Genomic DNA, 21412 nt, shown 5'->3' on the forward strand with positions numbered 1-21412 from the left:
CAAGGGTTGTGAGGAGTGGCGGACAGGAAGGTGGATTTGAGGCCACAGTCAGATCAGGCATGATCTTATCGATTGGAGGATCAGACTCGAAGGGCCGAATGGCCTACTCCTGCTCATAAGCCTTCTATTCCTATAAGTAAGTGTTGAGGCAAAGATTGAGAGGGATGCAGATCCATGATGTAAAGAGTACAGGGAGCGTGAGACCGTGAATGATGAAGGGGACAGGGCAAAGAATGAGTTAGCCGGGCATAGGGTGTTGGAGATTAGCACAGAGTAAACTGCGCGCGGGTAAGTGCGACTAAGAATGAAAGTGGCTTAGTGTACAGGCAGGACAATGGGGCAGTGTACAGTGAGTGGGGGTCTGGAAGGGCAGAGCAAGGGATGGAGTGTGACAGGTCATTTAATGGGATGGTGGGTACAGACTATACATGGAGCGGCATGGAGGGAGTGGACAGGTAGTAAGTGGCCATCTGTGCACCATCTGCCTTCCACCCTCCCACTGACCTGATCAAGCACTGCCCACAATGGCTCTAGCAAATAATCAAATTTTCTCTCCAATGCAGCGCGAATGTATTTCGCTCCACATTGGCCAGGCCGGTGTGCAGATCGGCAACGCTTGCTGGGAGCTGTACTGCCTGGAGCACCATATCAAACCAGATGGGAAAATGCGCAGTTACAGGAGCACCAGAAGAGGCGACGACTCCTTCAGCACCTTCTTCAGTGAGACGGGGGCGGGTAAACACGTTCCCCGAGCCGTGTTTATCGATTTGGAGCCCACTGTGATTGGTAAGATTGCCCATCGATTTAGCTTAACTCATGGTCTGTACAACACATGGAGGAAGAAAGGACTGGGGTTTCTGGAGGAGCTTTCACAATGTCCCATACTGTTTTACAGGCAATGATGTACATTTGAATTATAGTACCAGCTTTAATGTAGGAAAGAATACCTGAGATATAAAATTATATGATTTATAAAATAATATGATGTATAAAATAATGTAAGGAAATATGAAATCCTTGTTTAAAAACAGATATAAATCCATTAGAAGCAGTTCAGGGAATGTTCACTCGAGTGAAACCTGGGATAGGGGTGGTTACCTTATGAGGGAAGGTTGGAGAGGCTGGGCCTGTATCCATTGGTGTTTAGAAGAATGAGAGGTGATCTTATTGAAACATTTAAGATCCAGAGGGGATTTGACAGGATGGATGCCGCGAGGATGTTTCCCCCTGTGGGATAGATTAAAACTGGGGGACACAGGTTAAAAATAAGACACCTGCTATTTCGGACAGAAATGAGGAGAATTTTATTCTCTCAGTGGGTTGTTAGCTTTTGGAACTCTCTTCCCGGGAGAGCGGTGGAGGCAGCGTCATTGAGTATTTTTAAAGCAGAGGTGGATATATTCTTGACAAAGGGAGGCAAATGTTGTCAGGGTAGCTGTGAGTGTGGAATTGAGGTAACAGTCAGATCAGCCATGATCTTATTGAATGGCAGAGCAGGCTCGAGGGGCTGAACAGCCTGCTCCTGCTCCTAATTCATGTGTTTGTATGTAGGTGGAACCCCTTTCTAAGAACACTGTGGCCTATACCAGCTGGACTACAGCATTGAGGAAGGCAGCTCACCATTATCTTCTCAAGCGGAAATTAGGGATGGGCAATAAAGGTTTGGTTTCCCAACGACAGTCTCCTCCCATGAAGGAATAAAAGCAAATAGTTGTTTGTTAGCACAGAACTTGAGTATTGCTGAAAAAAGTGACATGCTGTCGAAACTTTTCGTCTTGCACTCATCAGGACAGATGTACAAGAATACCAATTGTAAAGGGAACGACAATGTATACTGCATGGAGAAGAGAGTGCTGATTGGTTGGCAAGTGGACTCTGATTGGCAGAGGTGTTGCCATGGAAAATGCAACAGGGAACAGTTAACTGCCAATATTTTGTTCAAATTCGAATCAGGCAGGTTGACTCTTAATTGGTCAAGGCATTGCCATGGGGAATGAACCAGGGAATGGCTGTCCCCCAAGTTTTTGTTTAGTTGAAAAAGTCACAGTGCATAGACATGATTCTTCTATCATAAAATAAAGGCAAAATACTGCGGATGCTGGAAACCTGAAACAAAAACAAAAAAGGCTGGAAACACTCAGCAGGTCTGACATCATCTCTGCAGAGAAAGGCAGAGTAAACGTTTTGTGTCCGAATGGCTCTGAAGAGGTCAGGTGGACTCGGAGCGTTAATTCTGTCTTTCTCTCCACAGATGCTGTCAGATATGCTTCTTCTGCCTGTTGTCCAACGTTAGATGTGATTCCGTGATAGGACAACACTTACTAAACAGCCCTGATTGTGCTCAGAATTACACTGAAAACCAATGGAAGGTTATCAGTCGGGCTTGCAGTGCGGCTCACTTATACGTGCTAGAAGCCACACACACTCACACACACAGGGCCCTTTCCTTTGCTGACAGAAACGCAGTGGGGAACGTCCCTGCCTCTGAGCCAGAAGCTCTAGGTTCAAGTCCCACTTCAGGACTTGATGGACATGGGAGGCGGGATCATGCTCCAATGGCAGGCAGTAAGAGCGAGAGAGATTCCCAGTCAGCTGCCTTCATAAGGCAGTGGCAAACCTCTCCAGTATCTTGCCAAGCATAACCATGGACCAATCCAATAGAACATAGGGAGCAGGAGTAGGCCATTCGGCCCCTTGAACCTGCTCCGTCATTCAACAAGATTATATCTGATCTTCTACCTCAGTACCATTTTCCCGCACTATCCCCATATCCCTTGATACCTTTAATATCTAAAAACCTGTCGATCTGTGTCTTGAACATACTCAATGACTGAGCCTCCACAGACCTCTGGAGTGGAGAATTCCAAAGACTCATTACCCTCTGAACGAAGAAATTCCCCCTCATCTCAGTCCTAAATGGCCCAACTCTTATTCGGAGACTGTGTCCTCTGATTCTACCCCACCCGTCACCTCCGTTGCCGTGGCAAACATCTTTCTGCATCTGGCCTATTGAGCCCTGTGAGAATTTTGCACACTTCATGAAGTCACATCACATTATCTGAAACTCTAAAGAATCCAGGCCCAGTCTCCTCACTCTCTCCTCATCGGACAATCTCGTCATAGAAACTAGAAGCAAGAGTAGGGCATTAGGCACTTCGAGCCTGCTCCGCAATTCATTATGATCATGGCTGATCATCCAACTCAATAGCCTGCTCCCGCTTTCTACCCATATCCTTTGATCCCTTTCGTCCCAAGAGCTATATCTAACTCCCTCTTGAAAGCATACAATGTTTTTGTCTCAACTACTTTCTGTGGTAACGAATTGCACAGGCTCATCACTCTCTGGGTGAAGAAAATTCTCCTCATCTCAGTCCAAAATGGTCGACCCCGTATCCTCATACTGTGACCCCTGGTTTCGGACTCCTCCACCATCGGGAATATCGTTCCTGCATCTACCCTGTCTAGTCCTGTCAGGATTTTATAGGTTTCTATGAGATCCCCCCCTCATTCTTCTGAACTCCAGCGAATATAATCCTAAACGACTCAATCTCTCCTCATATGTCAGTCCCATCATCCGAGGAATCAGTCTGGTAAACCTTCGCTGCACTCTCTCTATAGCAAGAACATCCTTCCTCAGATAAGGAGACTAAAACTGCACACAATATTCCACGTGTGGCCTCACCAAGGCCCTGTACAATTGCAGCAAGACATCCCTGTTCCTGTACTCGAATCCTCTGGCTGTGAAGGCCAACATACAATTTGACTTCTTTACCTCCGGCTGCACCAGCATGCTTACCTTTAGTGACTGGTGTACAAGGACACCCAGGTTTCGTTACACATTCCCCTCTCTCAATTAATAGACATTCAGATAATAATCTGCCTTCCTGTTTTTGCTGCCAAAAAGGATAACCTCACATTTGTCCACGTTATACTGCATCTGCCATGCATTTGCCTACTTACCCAGCTTGTCCAAATCACACTGAAGCATCTCTGCATCCTCCTCACAGCTCAACCACCCAACCAGCTTTGTGTCATCTGAAAATTTGGAGATATTACATTTAATTCCCTCATCTAAATCATTAATATATATTGTGAATAACTGGGATCCCAGCACCAATCCCTGCGGTACCCCACTAGTCACTGCCTGCTATTTGGAAAAAGACCCGTTTATTCCTACACTTTGTTTCCTGTTTGCCAACCAGTTTTCTATCCATCTCAAACCACTACCCTCAGTCCCATGTGCTTTAATCTTACACGCCAATCTCTTATGTGGGACTTTGTCGAAAGCCTTCTGAAAGTCCAAATAAACCACATCCACTGGCTCCTCCTCATCAACTCTATTGGTTACATCCTCGAAAAAATCCAGCAGATATGTCAAGCATGATTTCCCTTTCATAAATGCATGCTGACTCTGTCCGATTCTGCCACTGTTTTCCATGTGTTCAACTATTAAATCTTTTATCATGGACTCTAGAATTTTCCCCACTACCGACATCAGGCTGGCTGGTCTATAATTCCCTGTTTTCTCTCTGCATCCCTTTTTAAATAATGGGGTTACATTAGCTACCCTCCAATCTGTATGAACTGTTCCAGAGTCTATAGAATCTCGGAAGATGACCACCAATGCATCCACTATTTCTAGGGCCACTTCCCTAAGTACTCTGGGATGTAGATTATCAGGCCCCGCGGATTTATCGGCCTTCGATCCCATTAATATCCCCAACACCATTTCCCTACTAATATTCAGTTCTTTCAGTTCCTCCCTCTCACTAAACCCTGTGTTCCCCAACATTTCTGGTATGTTATTAGTGTCCTTCTTTGTGAAGACAGAACCAAAGTATGAATTTACTTGGTCAGCCGTCTCTTTGTTCCCCATTATAAATTCCCCTGTTTCTGACTGTAAGGGACCAACATTTGTCTTCACCAATCTTTTTCTCTGCACATACCTATAGAACTATTTACAGTCAGTTTTTATGTTCATGCAAACTTACTCTCGTACTCTATTTTCCCCTTCTTAATCAATCCCTTGGTCCTCCTTTGCTGAATTCTAAACTGCGCCCAATCTTCAGGTCTGTTGTTTTTTTCTGGCCAAATTGTATGCCTCTTCCTTGCATCTAATAATAGCTCTAATTTCCCTTGTAAGCCATGGTTTGGCTATCTTTCCTGCTTTACATTTGCGCCAGACAGGAATATACAATTGTTGCCCATGCGCTCTTTGAATGTTTGCCATTGCCTATCCAACGTCATCCCTTTAAGTAACGTTTCCCAATCCATCATAGCCAACTCGCGCCTCATACCATTGTAGTTTCCTTTATTAAGATTCAGGGCCGAAGTCTCAGAATCACCTATGTCACTCTCCATCTTGATGGAGAATTCTAATATATTATGGTCGCTCATCCCAAGGGGCCTCGCACAACTAGATTGCCAATTATTCCTTTCTCATTACACAATAACCAGTCGAGGATGGCCTGTTCTCTCGTTGGTCTCTCAATGTATTGGTCCAGAAAAACATCCTGTATACACTCCAGGAATTCCTCCTCTACAGTAATGTTACTAATTTGATTTGCCCAATCTATATGCATATTAAAGTCATCCATAAATACAGATGTTCCTTTATTACATGCGTCCTTAATTTCCTGTTTAATGCCATTCCCAACATCACCACTACAGTTTGGGGGTCTATATACAACCCCCACTAACATTTTTTGCCCCTTAGTATTTCTCAGCTGTACCCATACCGATTCCACGTCGTCAGAGCTAATATCTTTCCTCACTATTGCGTTAATTTCCTCTTTAACCAGCAATGCAACTCCAACACCTTTTCCTTTTTGTCTGTCCTTCCTAAATACTGAATTCCCATGGATATTCAGTTCCCATCCCTGGTCAGCCTGCAGCCATGTCTCCGTAATCCCGACTATATCATACCTGTTTACATCTATTTGCGCGGTTAATTCATCCACTTTATTGTGAATGCTCCTCACGTTAAGGCACAAAGCCTTAAGGCTTGTATTTTTAACATTACTTGTCCCGTTCCCACTATTTTTCACTGAGGCCCTGTTTGATTCTTGCCCTCGGTTTCTCTGACTATCACTTCTTATTCCGCTTTCTGTCTTTTGTTCTTGTCTTTGAATCCCCTTCCTCTGACTCCTTGCATAGGTTCCCATCCCTCTGTCATTTTAGTTTAAACCCTCCCCAACCACTCTACAAATGTTCCCCCAGGACATCAGTCCCGGTCCTGCCCAGGTGCAAGCCCTGTTCCCACCTCCCCCAGAACTGGTCCCAATGCACCAGGAATCTGAAACCCTCCCCTTCACACCACCTCTTCAGCCACGTATTCATCCGATATATCCTGCTTTTTCTACTCTGCCTGGCATGTGGCACTAGTAGTAATCCTGATATCACTCTCCTCGAGGTCCTACTTTTCAACGTACATCCTAACTCCCTATATTCTGCTTTTAGGACCTCATCTCTTTTTCTACCTATGTAATTTGTAACAGTGTGTACTACGACCACTAGCTGTTCACCCTCCACCTTCAGAATGTCCTCTAACCATTCTGAGACATCCTTGAACCTAGCACCAGGGATCAGTGTGGTGAACATCTGCTGCACTCCCTCCATGGCAAGTATATCCTTCCTTTAGGTAAGGAGACCAAAACTGTTACAATGCTCGAGTTGCAGGCTCTATATAATTGCAGCAAGACATCTATATTCCTGTACTCAAATCCATGGCCCATTCTCACCAACACCCTTTCTGGGCATGGTGCGTAGAGAGGGAGAGAGAGCGGACAAAATTACAAGGGGGTAAAAGTCATGCTTCAGCTATACAAACCCTGGTTGGAACACACCTGGAATTACCATGCGCAGCTCTGGGCACCACACCTGAGGAAGGGTACATCAACCTGGGAGGATGCTCATTGTAGGTTTACCGGAATGATACGTGGACCTCAAGAGTTAAATTGCAAGGAGAGATTTTATTTTCTTTATTCTTTCATGGGGATGTGGGCATTGCCAACAAGGCCAACACTTGTTGCCCATCTCTTGGATGGAGTGCCTCACTGGGGTCCATGTCAGAGGGGCAGTTAAGAGTCAACCACACTGATGTAGGTCTGGAGTCACATGTAGTCCAGACCAGGTAAGAATGGCAGGTTTCCTTCCCAAAAGGGCATTAGTGAACCAGATGAGTTTTTACATCAATTGATGATGGTTGTCATGGTCACCATCACTGATGATCAGCTTTCAATTCCTGAATTATTATTTGAATATAAACTCCACCAGATGCTAGGGTGTCCCCAGAGAATTAGCCCAAGCTGCAGTATTACTAATCCAGTGACATTACCACTACGCCACCGAAATTACTGCACAGACTAGGGTGATGTTCTACATTATCGAGGTGACTGCACTTCAGAAAAAAAAAACTCCATTGGCTGTAAAGTGCTTTGAGAAGTCCTGAGGTTGTGACAGGTGTTATATAAATGCAAGACTTCTTTCCTCAGACAACCTCCTGCCAAGACCATTGTAGTCAATGAGCGGCCGTGATTCAGAGCTAAATTTCCAGGACTAGAGAGGGCATCTCTTGGTCAAGGAACAAGATGAGAGATTCCCTCAGGCACTCTATTTATTTCTGGCTCCATGCTTGACCAATGCTGATGGTTCAAGACATGGTCAGAGTGAACAAGGCGTCAGCTGGCAAATTGTCACCTAGTCTTGCGAGTGAAAGCTTTTTGGTTTGAGTTGCTTCCTTCAAAACTTCAGGGACACTCCACCGCAAACCATACCTTCTGCAAAGGCAGCTGGCATAACCACATCTTACATTTATATAACGCCTTTAACGTAGCAGAAGCATCTCCAAGGTGCTTCACGGGAGCATGACCCAGACAGAAATTTCAGAGCAAAGGGCCCCGGGCAGCTGAAGGCAAGACTGTCAATGTTCGAGCGATGCGAATTGGGGGATGCACAAGAGGCTGGACTTGGAGCAGCGCAGAAGTCTCGGAGGGCTGTAGGAGGTTACAGAGATAGGGAGGGTTGTAGGGGCTGGAGGAGGTTACAGAAATAGGGAGGGTTGTAGGGGCTGGAGGAGGTTACAGAGATAGGGAGGGTTGAAGGGGCTGGAGGAGGTTACAGAGATAGGGAGGGTTGAAGGGGCTGGAGGAGGTTACAGAGATAGGGAGGGTTGAAGGGGCTGGAGGAGGTTACAGAGATAGGGAGGCTTGTAGCGGCTGGAGGAGGTTACAGATATAGGGAGGCTTGTAGCGGCTGGTGGAGGTTACAGAGGTAATGAGGGTTGTAGGGGCTGGAAGAGGTACAGAGATCAGGAGGGTTGTAGGAGCTGGAGGAAGTTACAGAGATAAAAAGGATTGTAGGAGCTGGAGGAGGTTACAGAGATAGGGAGGCTTGTAGCGGCTGGAGGAGGTTACAGAGATTGGGAGTGTTGTAGGGACTGGAGGAGGTTACAGAGATTGGGAGGGTTGTAGGGGCTGGAGGAAGTTACAGAGATAGAGAGGAGAGTGTGCGAGTCCATGGAGGGATTTGAAAACTAGGGTGGGAGGTTTAAATTTGAATTCTACTTAACAGGGCTTGATGTCGACCAATGTGCACAGTGGGTGATTCAGGAACGGGCCTCAGTGCGAGTTTGGAGACAGGGCAGCAGAGGTTTAGATCCAATGCAGATCAGCGAGTCAGACACTGAGCTAACTATTGTCCATCCATTGCCCTGTCCCCCAGATGAGGTCCGTACCGGCACCTACCGGCAGCTCTTTCACCCCGAGCAGCTCATCACCGGGAAAGAGGATGCGGCAAATAACTACGCCCGGGGCCACTGCTCTATTGGCAAGGAGATTGTCGACCTGGTCTTGGATCGCATACGCAAGTTGGTAGGTTATTCATGAACGATAAATTGGTTTGGCAGGGATGAGTTGGCAGGTCCCTTTTACCTTGCATTGGTTTGTTCATCGCGATGACCTCCAGTCACCACTCGCTGCCCTACCCCCATGACACTGGTATGAACAAGTCCCGAGATCAGGGCGGGAATAATTGTTGTGTGGCTATCACTGCATCGAGAGTTGAGACCCTGTCTCAGCATTTCTCGATCTGAGCGGGATAATTAAGAGTTGTTGAAGATAACTTTAAAACTCCAGTCCCCATTTAAGCTACAATTCCGACATTTCTCCCCCTCTCTCTCTTTCCACATCTTCAGATATCAACCTGAGCAGCTTGCAAACTGCACAGTGCCATTAATGTAATGAAACAACCTTAAACTACTTCACGGGAGAGTTATCAAAGCATATTTGAAACTGAGCCACATAACAAGATGTCAGAATGCATGAGTAAAAGTTTGATCAAAGGGGTCAGCTTTAAAGAGCATCTTAAAGGAGAAGTGAGGAGCAACGATTTAGGGAAGGAATTCCAGAGCTTGGGACCCAGGCAGCTGAAGGCACGGCCGTCAGTTCAGAAACAGTGGCCTATTTTTCCTGTTTCACAGGAACAGGGGGAGCCCCATTAATCCCTCGAGCGTGTTACACAGGAACAAGAGGAGGCCATTCATCCCTCGAGCCTGTTGCACAGAAACAGGAGGAGGTCCATTCAGCTGCATCAGCCTGTTCTGCCATTCAGTCGGATCATGGCTGATGTGTATCTTAACTCCATCTACCCGCCTCGGTTCCTTAACACTTAATCCCCTTACCCAACAAAATTCTATCGTTCTTGGGTTTGAAATTTCTAATTTACCCCTTCCCCCAACAGCCTCAACATCATCGTTGGTGGGGGGGGGAGAGAGTTCCAGATTTCCACTCCTCTTTATGTGATGAAATGCTTCCTGACATCACCCCTGAACGGCCTGGCTCTTGTTTTAAGGTTCTGCCCCTTTGGTCTGGACTCCTGGTCTGCCCCACCTCACCCCGCCCCCACCAGAGGAAATAGTTTCTCTCTATTGTCCGTACCGAATCCTTTAATCATCTTAAACCCATCGATCAGACCCTTAACCTTCAATACTCGAGGGAATACAAGCCCAATCTGTGCAAACAGTCCTTGACATTTAAGCCTTTTCAACTTGATTTTCTTTCCTCTCCCCTACAGGCTGACCAATGCGCAGGACTGCAGGGGTTCCTCATCTTCCATAGTTTTGGGGGTGGGACCGGATCGGGCTTTACCTCCCTCCTGATGGAGAGACTCTCCGTCGACTACGGCAAGAAATCCAAGCTGGAGTTTTCCGTTTACCCTGCTCCCCAGATCTCCACCGCGGTGGTCGAGCCGTACAACTCCGTGCTGGTCACCCACTGCACCCTCGAGCACTCTGACTGCGCCTTCATGGTGGACAATGAGGCCATTTACGACGTCTGTCGGCGCAACCTTGAGATCAAGCAGCCGACCTACACCAACCTCAACCGCCTGGTGGCGCAAGTCGTCTCATCTATCACGGCATCACTGCGGTTTGAGGGCACTCTCAACGTGGACCTGGCGGAGTTCCAGACCAACCTGGTCCCCTACCCACGTATCCACTTCCCGCTGGTGACCTATGCACCCCTGATATCCAAAGAGGTGCAGTACAATAACCACCACAACACGCTGAAGATCACCAAGAGCTGCTTCAAGACAGGCAGCCAGATGGTGAAGTGCGAACCCCACCAGGGCAAGTACATGGCATGCTGCATGCTGTACCGAGGAGATGTGCAGGCTAAGGAGGTTAATTCCGCCATTACCACCATCAAGAGCATGCACACCATCAGTTTTGTTGATTGGTGCCCGACTGGATTCAAGGTAGGTCCTCTCCGAGTACAGAAACTGTTCTCAGTGGAAGGATCGAGGACCAGAGGGCACAGATTTAAGGCAATTGGTAAAAGAAGCAATGGCAGCATCTGTTAGTCTGATCTAAGCTGGTTAGTGAAGTGGACACCAAGCCGCAGAGTTTCTCTTCATTGAGATAGTTTATTGAGTTGTTCAGTTCTCATAGATTCCCCTCACACCCAGTGTCCCAGCCATCCCCTAGTCATAGCAACAAAATAAAGTATACTAATTAATGCATTAACTAATTAAACAAATGCACAGGCCCTTAAAGGGGCACTGTAACAAAAGACAAAACTTCAAAGGAAACTTATCAAATCAAATTAAAATAACATTTGGGGAGCCAGTGATGCATTCCAGCCCCTGCGGTGTCCACCAGTCGGGGAAGGGTCCCCTATTTATATGTGCTCAAAGTACTAAACTAAACAATGCTGTTCACTTGTGTATCTTAACAATACAATTAACATACCATGAACAGCATCAACATACGAACTACGGCAGGAGTAAGCCATAGAAGATCCTGAGAGGATCTGACAGGGTGGATGCTGAAAGGATGTTTCCCCTCATAGGCAGGTTTCCTTCCATAGAGGAAATAAGTGAAGCAGATGGGCTTTTCCAGCAATCCAGGGTATTTTCCCCGTTGTGGTTATTGAGGTTACATTTTTATTACATATTTATTTAATCAATTGAATTTAAATTCCACCGACACACTCCCCACCCCTTGCCCCAACTGCTGTGTTGGGGTTCGAACTCTCATCTCCGATTATTAATCTGGTCTCCCTGGATTACTCATCCAGTAACATATATAACAGCTCTGCCACTGACCCGACAATTATCTCGAATATCTGATTATCATTCCATAGCTGCCTATGGGACATTGCTGTGCACAAATTGGCTGGTGCATTCCCGACTTCACAACAATGGCAACACTCAAAAAATATTACATTTGCGGCAAAGCACTTTGGGACATCCTGTGGCTGTGCCAGGCACTGTATCAATGCAAGTGTTTTTCTTGGGTATAGAACTCTTTGTTACAGGACCCGTGGGTACAAGCTCTCACCAGTATCAGCTATCATGGGTACAGGCTGTCGAGGGTACATCCACTCGTGGATACAGGATACCTTGTGCACAGGTTCATCTGAGTACAGGTTTGTGGGAATGGGCTCTCAAGGGTACAGGCTCAAGGGGATGCAAGCTAATGGGTAGGGGCTGTCGAGGGTATGGGCTGCCAAGGATCCGGTGGGGACAGGCTCTTGTGGGTACAGGTTCATAAACTTACAGAACCTAAAAAGAGCTGAGATTATAGGGTCTTTAATGTAGCAGACCCTCAACCGCAGTTCCTCTTGTGAGACAAACCTCACCTATAGAGTCTACTGGATACAGGGTCACACTCTGATAGCTTCCCATGCGCACACAGTCTCACTGGTATAGCTTCCCGTGGGTACAGCCTCTCACTGGTATAGCTTCTCGTCGGTACAGAGTCTCACTGGTATAGCTTCCCGTGGGTACAGAGTCTCACTGGTATCGATTCCCGAGGGTCCAGAGTCTCACTGGTATCGATTCCTGTGGGTACAGTGTCTCACTGGTATAGCTTCCCGTGGGTACAGAGTCTCACTGGTATCGATTCCCGTGGGTACAGAGTCTCACTGGTATCGATTCCTGTGGGTACAGTGTCTCACTGGTAGAGCTTCTCATGGGTACAGAGTCTCAGTGGTATTGCTTCCCGTGGGTGCATGGGCATACTGGTGTAGCTTCCCGTGGGTACAGAGTCTCACCGGTAGCTGATTCCCATTGGCACAGAGGCTCACTGGAATATCTTCCCATGGGTACAGAGTCTCACTGGTATAGCATCGCGTGGGTACAGAGTCTCACTGGTTTGGCTTCCCGTGGGTACAGTCTCTCACTGGTACAGCTTCCACTGGGTACAGAGTCTCACTGGCATAGCTTCTCGTGGGTACAGTGTCTCACTGGTGCAACTTCCCACGTGTACAGTCTCTGACTGGTATAGCTTCCACTGGGTACAGAGTCTCACTGGTGTAGGTTCCCGTGGGTTCAGAGTCTCACTGGTATGTATTCCCCTGTGTACAGAGTCCCACTGATATAGATTCCCGTGGGTACAGAGTCTCACTTGTATAGATTCCTGTGGGTACAGAATCTCACAGGTATAGCTTCCCATTGGCACAGAACCTCACTGGTATAGCTTCCCATGGGCTCAGTGTCTCACTGGAATAGCTTCCCGTGGGCACAGAGTCTCATTGGCATAGCTTCCCGTAGGTAAAGAGTCTCACTGGTATAGCTTCCCGTGGGCACAGAGCCTCATTAGAATCGAATCCCGTGGGCCCTGTGTCTCTCTGGTAAAGCTTCCCGTGGGCTGAGAGCCTCAATGGTATAGCTTCCTGTGGTACCTGAGCCTCACTGGCATAGATTCCTGTGGGCTCAGTGTCTCACTGGTATAACTTCCTGTCGGTACAGCCTCTCACTGGTTTCGCTTCCCATCAGTATAGAGTCTCAATGGTGTAGCTACCCGTGGGTGCAGAGTCTCACTGATATCGATTCCTGTGTGTACAGAGCCTCACTGATATAGATTCCAATGAGTTCAGAGATTCTTGTGGGTACAGAGCGTCACTGATACAGGTTCTGGTGGTACAGAGTGTCATTGGTATAGATTCCCGTGTGTACAGATTCTCATTGGTATAGATTCCTGTGGGTACAGAGTCTCACTGGCATTGCTTCCTGTGGGTACAGTGTCTCAATGGTATAGCTTCCCGTGGGTACAGAGTCTCATTGGTATAGCTGCCCATTGGCATAGAGCCTCACTGATATAGCTTCCCATGGGCTCAGTGTCTCACTGGTATAGCTTCCCGTGGGTACAGCCTCTCACTGGTTTCACTTCCCGTTGGTATAGAGTCTCAATGGTATAGCTACCTGTGGGTGCAGAGTTTCAGTGGTATTGATTCCTGTGGGTACAGAGCCTCACTGTTGTAACTTCCCGTGGGTTCAGTCACTCACTGGTGTCGATTCTTGTGGGTACAGAGACTCACTGGTATAGTTTCCCTTGGGTACAGGGTCTCACTGCTATAGCTTCCCGTGGGAACAGAGTCTCACTTATATTGCTTCCCGTGACTACTGTGTCTCACTGGTATAGCTTCATACAGAAGACTACAGTCTCTCACTGGTATAGTTTCCCATGGATACAGAGTCTCATGGTATCGATTCCCGTCTGCACATTGTCTCGCTGGTATCGGTTCCTGTGGGTACAGAGTCTCACTGGTACAGCTTCCTGTGGTCACAGAGCCTCAATGGTATAGCTTCCCGTGGGCACAGAGTCTCACTGGCATAGGTTCCCTTGGGTACAGAGTCTCACTGGTATAGCTTCCCTTGGGTACAGAGCCTCACTGGCAAAGCTTCCCGTGGGCACAGATTCTCATTGGTATAGCTTCCCGTGGACACAGAGTCTCACTGGTACAGCTTCCCGTAGGTACAGAGCCTCATTGGAATCGATTCCCGTGGGCTCTGTGTCTCTCTGGTAAAGCTTCCCGTGGGCAATGAGCCACAATGGTATAGCTTCCCGTGGTACCTGAGCCTCACTGGCATAAACTCCTGTGGGTACAGAGTCTCACTGGTATAGCTTCGCAAGGGCTCAGTGTCTCACTAGAATAGCTTCCCGTGGGTACAGCCTCTCACTGGTTTTGCTTCCTGTCGGTAAAGAGTCTCAATGGTATAGCTTCCCGTGGGTATTGAGTCTCAATGGTATAGCTTCCCGTGGGTGCAGAGTTTCACTGGTATCGATTCCTGTGTGTACAGAGCCTCACCGGTACAGATTCCCGTGGGTTCAGAGTCTCACTGGTATCAATTCTTGTGGGTACAGTGCGTCACCGGTGTAGCTTCCCATGGGTTCAGAATCTCACTGGTATTGATTCCCATGGATACAGTATCTCACTCGTATAGCTTCCCATGGGTACAGAGTCTCACCGTTATGGCATCATGTGGGTACAGAGTCTCAATGGTATAGCTTCTCCTGGGTACAGTGTCTCATAGGTATAGCTTCTCGTGGGTACAGTCTCTCACTTGTATAGTTTCCCATTGGTACCGTCTCTCACAGGTATAGCTTCGTATGGGTACAGTCTCTCACTGGTATAGCTTCCTGTGGGTTCTGAGTCTCACTGGTATAGCTTCCTGTGGGTACAGATTCTCAATGGGTAATAGTTACCCGTGGGTACAGGGTCACACTGGTATCGATTCCTGTATGTACAGAGCCTCACTGATATAGATTCCCATGGGTTCAGAGTCTCACTGGGATCGATTCTTGTGGGTACAGAGCGTCACTGATATAGATTCCCGTGGGTACAGAGTCTCATTGGTATAGATTCCCTTTTGTACAGATGCTTATTGGTATAGATTGCTGTGGGTACAGAGTCTCACTGGCATTGCTTCCTGTGGGCTCAGTGTCTCACTGGTATAGCTTCCCGTGGGTACAGCCTCTCACTGGTTTCACTTCCCGTTGGTATGGAGTCTCAATGGTATAGCTACCTGTGGGTGCAGAGTTTCAGTGGTATTGATTCCTGTGGGTACAGAGGCTCACTGGTGTAGCTTCCCGTGGGTTCAGTCACTCACTGGTGTCGATTCCTGTGGGTACAGAGACTCACTGGTATAATTTCCCTTGGGTACAGGGTCTCACTGCTATAGCGTCCCGTGGGAACAGTCTCATTGGTATTGCTTCCTGTGAGTACTGTGTCTCACTGGTATAGCTTCACACGGGTACAGTCTCTCACTGGTATAGCTTCCCATGGATACAGAGTCTCACGGTATTGATTCCCGTCTGCACATTGTCTCACTGGTATCGTTTCCTGTGGGTACAGAGTCTCACTGGTACAGCTTCCTGTGGTCACAGAGCCTCAATGGTATAGCTTCCCGTGGGCACAGAGTCTCACTGGCATAGCTTCCCATGGGTACAGAGTCTCACTGGCATAGCTTCCCATGGGTACAGAGTCTCACTGGTAAAGCTTCCTGTGGGTACAGATTCTCAATGGGTAATAGTTACCCGTGGGTACAGGGTCACACTGGTATAGATTCCCGTGGGTACAGAGTCTCACTGGTATAGGTTCCCCTGTGTACAGAGTCCTGCTGGTTTCGATTCCCGTGTGTACAGAGTCTCACTGGTATCAGTTCCCGTGTGTACAGAGTCTCACTGGCACAGCTACTCGTAGGTACAGAGCCTCAGTGGAATCGATACCCATGGGTACAGTGTCTCAGTGATAAAGCTTCCCGTGGGCACAGAGACTCAATGGTATAGCTTTCCGTGGGACTTGTGTCTCACTGGTATAAGTTCCCATGCGTACAGAGTCTCACTGATATAGATTCCTATGGGCACAGAATCTCACTGGCATAGCTTCCCACGGGCACAGAGTCTCACTGATATAGATTCCTATCGGCACAGAATCTCACTGGTATAGCTTCCCGCGGGTACAGGGTCTCACTGGTGTAGCTTCCCATGGGTACAGTGTCTCACTGGTATAGCTTCCCATGGGTCCAGTGCCTCCCTGGTATTGCTTCCCGTGGGTACAGTGCCCCACCGGCATAGATTCCGGTGGATACAGAGTCTCACTGGGATAGCTTCCCGTGGGTTCAGAGTCTTACTGGTATCAATTCTTGTGGGTACAGAGCGTCACTGGTGTAGAATCCCATGGGTACAGTATCTCACTGGTCTATATTCCTGTGGGTACACTATCTCATTGGTATAGCTTCCCATGGGTATAGAGTCTCACTTCTATAGATTTCTGTGGGTACAGACTCTCACTGGTATGGCATCACGTGGGTACAGAGTCTCAGTGGTATTGCTGCTCATGGGTACAGTGTCTCACATGTATAGCTTCTCGTGGGTACAGTCTCTCACTGGTATAGTTTCCCATGGGTACCATCTCTCACAGGTGTGGCTTCGCATGGGTACAGTCTCTCACCGGTATAGATTCCTGTGGGTACAGATTTTCAATGGGTAATAGTTACCCGTGGGTACAGGGTCACACTGGTATAGATTCCCGTGTGTACAGAGTCTCACTGGTATCGGTTCCCATGGGTCCGGAGTCTCACTGGTGTAGTTCCCGTGGGTTCAGAGTCTCACTGGTATGTATTCCCCTGTTTACAGAGGCCCACTGTTATAGATTCCCGTGTGTACAGAGTCTCACTGGTATCGATTGCCGTGTGTACAGGGTCTCACTTGTATAGATTCCTGTGGGTACAGACTCTCACTGGTATGGCATCACATGGGTAGAGTCTCAGTGGTATAGATTCTCCTGGGTACAGTGTCTCACCAGTATAGCTTCTCGTGGGTACAGTCTCTCACTGGTATAGTTTCCCATGGGTACCGTCTCTCACAAGCAATAGGTTCGCATGGGTACAGTCTCTCACTGGTATAGTTTCCCATGGGTACCGTCTCTCACAAGCAATAGGTTCGCATGGGTACAGTCTCTCACTGGTATCGCTTCCTATGGGTACAGTCTCTCATTGGTATAGCTTCCCGTGGGTTCAGAATCTCATTGGTATAGATTCCTGTGGGGACAGATTCTCAATGGGTCATAGTTACCCGTGGGTACAGAGTCTCACTGGTATAGATTCCCGTGGGTACAGAGTCTCACTGGTATCGATTCCCGTCTGTACCGAGTCTCACTGGTATAGGTTCCCCTGTGTACAGAGTCCTGCTGGTATCAATTCCCGTGTGTGCAGAGTCTCACTGGTATCGATTCCCGTGTGTACCGAGTCTCACTGGTATCGGTTCCCGTGGGTACAGAGACCCGCTGGTATAGCTTCCCGTGTGTACAGAGTGTCACTGGTATCGATTCCCGTGCGTACAGAGTCTCACTGGTATCGGTTACCATGGGTACAGAGCCCCCCTGTATAGCTACCCGTGTGTACAGAGTCTCACTGGTATAGCTTCCCGTGTGTACAGAGTCTCACTGGTATAGCTTCCCTTGTGTACAGAGTCTCACTGGCACAGCTATTCGTAGGTACAGAGCCTCACTGGAATCGATTCCCATAGGTACAGTGTCTCACTGGTAAACCTTCCCGTGGGCACAGAGGCTCAATGTTATAGTTTTCCGTGGGACCTGAGTCTCACTGGTATAAGTTTCCGTGGGTACAGAGTCTCGCTGGTATAGCTTGCTGTGGGTACAGAATCTCACTAGTTTACCTTCCCACGGGTACAGAGTCTTACTGATATAGCTTCCCGTGGGTACAGAGTCTCACTGATATAGCTTCCCTTGTGTACAGAGTCTTAGTGTTGTTGCTTCCTGTGGGTACAGTGTCTCACTGGCATAGCTTCCTGTAGGTACAGAGTCTCACTGGTATCGATTCCTGTGGGTTCACATTCTCACTGGTATAGCTTCCCATGGGTACAGTGCCTCACTGGTATAGCCTCCCTTGGGTACAGAGTCTCACTGGTGTAGGTTCCCGTGGGTTCAGAGTCTCACTGGTTTGTATTCCCCTGTGTACAGAGTCCCACTAGTATAGATTCCTGTGTGTACAGAGTCTCACTTGTCTCGATTCCAATGGGTACAGAGTCTCACTGGTATGGCATCACGTGGGTACAGAGTCTCACTGGTACAGCTTCGCATGGGTACAGTCTCTCACTGGTATAGCTTCCCGAGGGTTCATAGTCTCACTGGTATAGATTCCTGTGGGTACAGATTCTCAATGGGTAATAGTTATCCGTGCGCACAGGGTCACACTGGAATCGATTCCCGTGTGTACAGAGTCTCACTGGTACAGCTACACTTAGGTACAGAGCCTCACTGGAATCGATTCCCATGTGTACAGAGTCTCACTGGTATAGCTTCCCGTGTGTACAGAGTTTCACTGGTACAGCTACTCTTAGGTACAGAGCCTCACTGGAATCGATTCCCGTGGGTACAGTATCTCACTGTTAAAGCTTCCAGTGGGCACAGAGCCACAATGGTATAGCATCCCGTTGCACCTGAGTCTAACTGGTATAAGTTCCCCTGGGTACAGAGTCTCACTGAAACAGATTCCTATGGGCACAGAGTCTCACTGATATAGATTCCCCATGGCACAGATTCTCACTGGTATAGCTTCCCGCGGGTATTGTGTCTCACTGGTATACATTCCCGTGGGTACAATGTCTCACCTTTATAGCTTCCCGTGGGTACAGATTCTCACTGGTATAGCTTCCCGCGGGTACTGTGTCTCACTGGTATACATTCCCATGGGTACAAGGTCTCACTGGTATAGCTTGCCATGGGTACAGTGCCTCACTGGTATAGCTTACCGTGGGTACAGAGTCTCACTGATATAGCTTCCCGTGTGTACAGAGTCTTTGTGTTGTTGCTTCCTGTGGGTACAGTGTCTCACTGGCATAGCTTCCCGTAGGTACAGAGTCTCTCTGGTATAGTTTCCCCTGGGCACTGAGTCTCACTGGCATAGCTTTCCGTGGGCACAGACTCTCACTGGCATAGCTTCCCCTGGGTTCAGAGTCTCACTGGTATCGATTCCTGTGGGTTCACATTCTCACTGGCATAGCTTCCCATGGGTAAAGTGCCTCACTGGTATAGCCTCCCTTGGGTTCAGAGTCTCACTGGTGTAGGTTCCCGTGGGTTCAGAGTCTCACTGGTTTGTATTCCCCTGTGTACAGAGTCCCACTGGTATAGATTCCTGTGTGTACAGAGTCTCACTTGTCTCGATTCCTGTGGGTACAGAGTCTCACTGGTATGGCATCATGTGGGTACAGAGTCTCAGTGGTACAGCTTCGCATGGGTACAGTCTCTCACTGGTATAGCTTCCCGTGGGTTCATAGTCTCACTGGTATAGATTCCTGTGGGTACAGATTCTCAATAGGTAATAGTTATCCGTGGGCACAGGGTCACACTGGTATAGATTCCGCTATGTACAGAGTCCTGCTGGTATTGATTCCCGTGTGTACAGAGTCTCACTGGTATCGGTTCCCGTGGGTACAGAGCCTTACTGGTATAGCTTCCCATGGGCTCAGTGTCTCACTGGTATAGCTTCCCATGGGCTCAGTGTCTCACTGGTACAGCTTCTCGTGGGTACAGCCTCTCACTGGTTTCACTTCCCATGGATATAGAATCTCAATGGTGTAGCTGCCTGTGGGTGCAGAGTTTCACTGGTATCGGCTCCTGTGGGTACAGAGCCTCACTGGTGTTGCTTCCCGTGGATTGAGACGCTCACTGGTATCGATTCCTGTGGGTACAGAGCCTGCGTGGTGTAGCTTCCCGTGGGTTCAGAGTCTCACTGGTATCGATTCCTGTAGGTTCAGATTCTCACTGGTATAGCTTCCCATGGGTACAGTGCCTCACTGGTATAGCTTGCCGTGGGTACAGAGTCTCACTAGTTTACCTTCCCACGGGTACAGTGTCTTACTGATGTAGCTTCCCGTGTGTACATTGTCTCACTGGCATAGTTTCCGGTGAGTACAGAGTCTCACTGATATAGCTTCCCTTGTGTACAGAGTCTCAGTGTTGTTGCTTCCTGTAGGTACAGAGTCTCACTGGTGTAGCTTCCCCTGGGCACAGAGTCTCACTGGCATAGCTTCCCTTGTGTACAGAGTCTCACTGGCATAGCTTCCCTTGGCACAGAGTCTAACTGTTATAGCTACCCCTGGGCACTGTGCCTCACTGCTGTAGGTTCCCGTGGGTTCAGAGTCTCACTGGTATGTATTCCCCTGTGCACAGAGTCCCATTGGTATAGATTCCCGTATGTACAGAGTCTCACTTGTGTCGATTCCTGTGGGTACAGAGTCTCACTGGTATTGCGTCTCGGGGGAAGTGTCTGTCACAGGTAGTGTTTCCCATGCGTACAGTCTTTCACTGGTATAGCTTCGCATGGGCACAGTCCCTCACTGGTATAGCTTCCTGTGGGTAGAGTCTCTAACTGGTATAGCTTCCCGAGGGTTCATAGTCTCACTAGTATAGATTCCTGTGGGTACAGATTCTCAATGGGTAATAGTTATCCATGGGTACAGGGTCACACTGGTATAGGTTCCCCAGTGTACATAGTCCTGCTGGTATCGATTCCCGTGTGTACAGAGTCTCACTGGTATAGCTACTCTTGGGTACAGAGCCTCACTGGAATCGATTCCCGTGTGTACAGAGTCTCACTGGTACAGCTACTCGTAGGTACAGAGCCTCACTGGAATCGATTCCCGTGGGTACAGTGTCTCACTGTTAAAGCTTCCCGTGGGCACAGAGCCACAATGGTATAGCATCCCGTTGGACCTGAATCTAACTGGTATAAGTTCCCGTGGGTACAGAGTCTCACTGATATAGATTCCTATGGGCACAGATTCTCTCTGATATAGATTCCCATGGGCACAGATTCTCACTGGTATAGCTTCCCGCGGGTACCGTGTCTCACTGGTATACATTCCCGTGGGTACAATGTCTCACCGTTATAGCTTCCCCTGGGCACAGATTCTCACTGGTATAGCTTCCCACGGGTATGTGTCTCACTGGTAAACATTCCCATGGGTACAAGGTCTCACTGGTATAGCTTCCCGCGGGTACTGTGTCTCACTGGTATAGCTTGCTGTGGGTACAGAGTCTCACTAGTTTACCTTCCCACGGGTACAGTGTCTTACTGATATAGCTTCCCGTGGGTACAGTGTCTCACT

The 21412-nt window shown here is 48.2% G+C and overlaps 1 protein-coding gene across 1 annotated transcript in view; it reads left to right on the forward strand.

The window, feature by feature from the left end:
- Positions 1-557: 557 nt before the first annotated feature.
- The window catches only part of LOC144672326 (tubulin alpha-1C chain-like), a 34592-nt gene continuing 13737 nt past the window's right edge, over positions 558-21412 (forward strand). Inside the window, exons 1-3 of the mRNA XM_078534179.1 lie at positions 558-786; positions 8722-8870; positions 10072-10752. Coding sequence (XP_078390305.1) covers positions 558-786; positions 8722-8870; positions 10072-10752 — 1059 coding nt within the window. The remainder of the gene's footprint in view (positions 787-8721; positions 8871-10071; positions 10753-21412) is intronic.

This window comes from Cetorhinus maximus, chromosome 37 (genome assembly GCF_964194155.1).
Source record: "Cetorhinus maximus chromosome 37, sCetMax3.hap1.1, whole genome shotgun sequence".
In the NCBI taxonomy this organism is placed as follows: domain Eukaryota; kingdom Metazoa; phylum Chordata; class Chondrichthyes; order Lamniformes; family Cetorhinidae; genus Cetorhinus; species Cetorhinus maximus.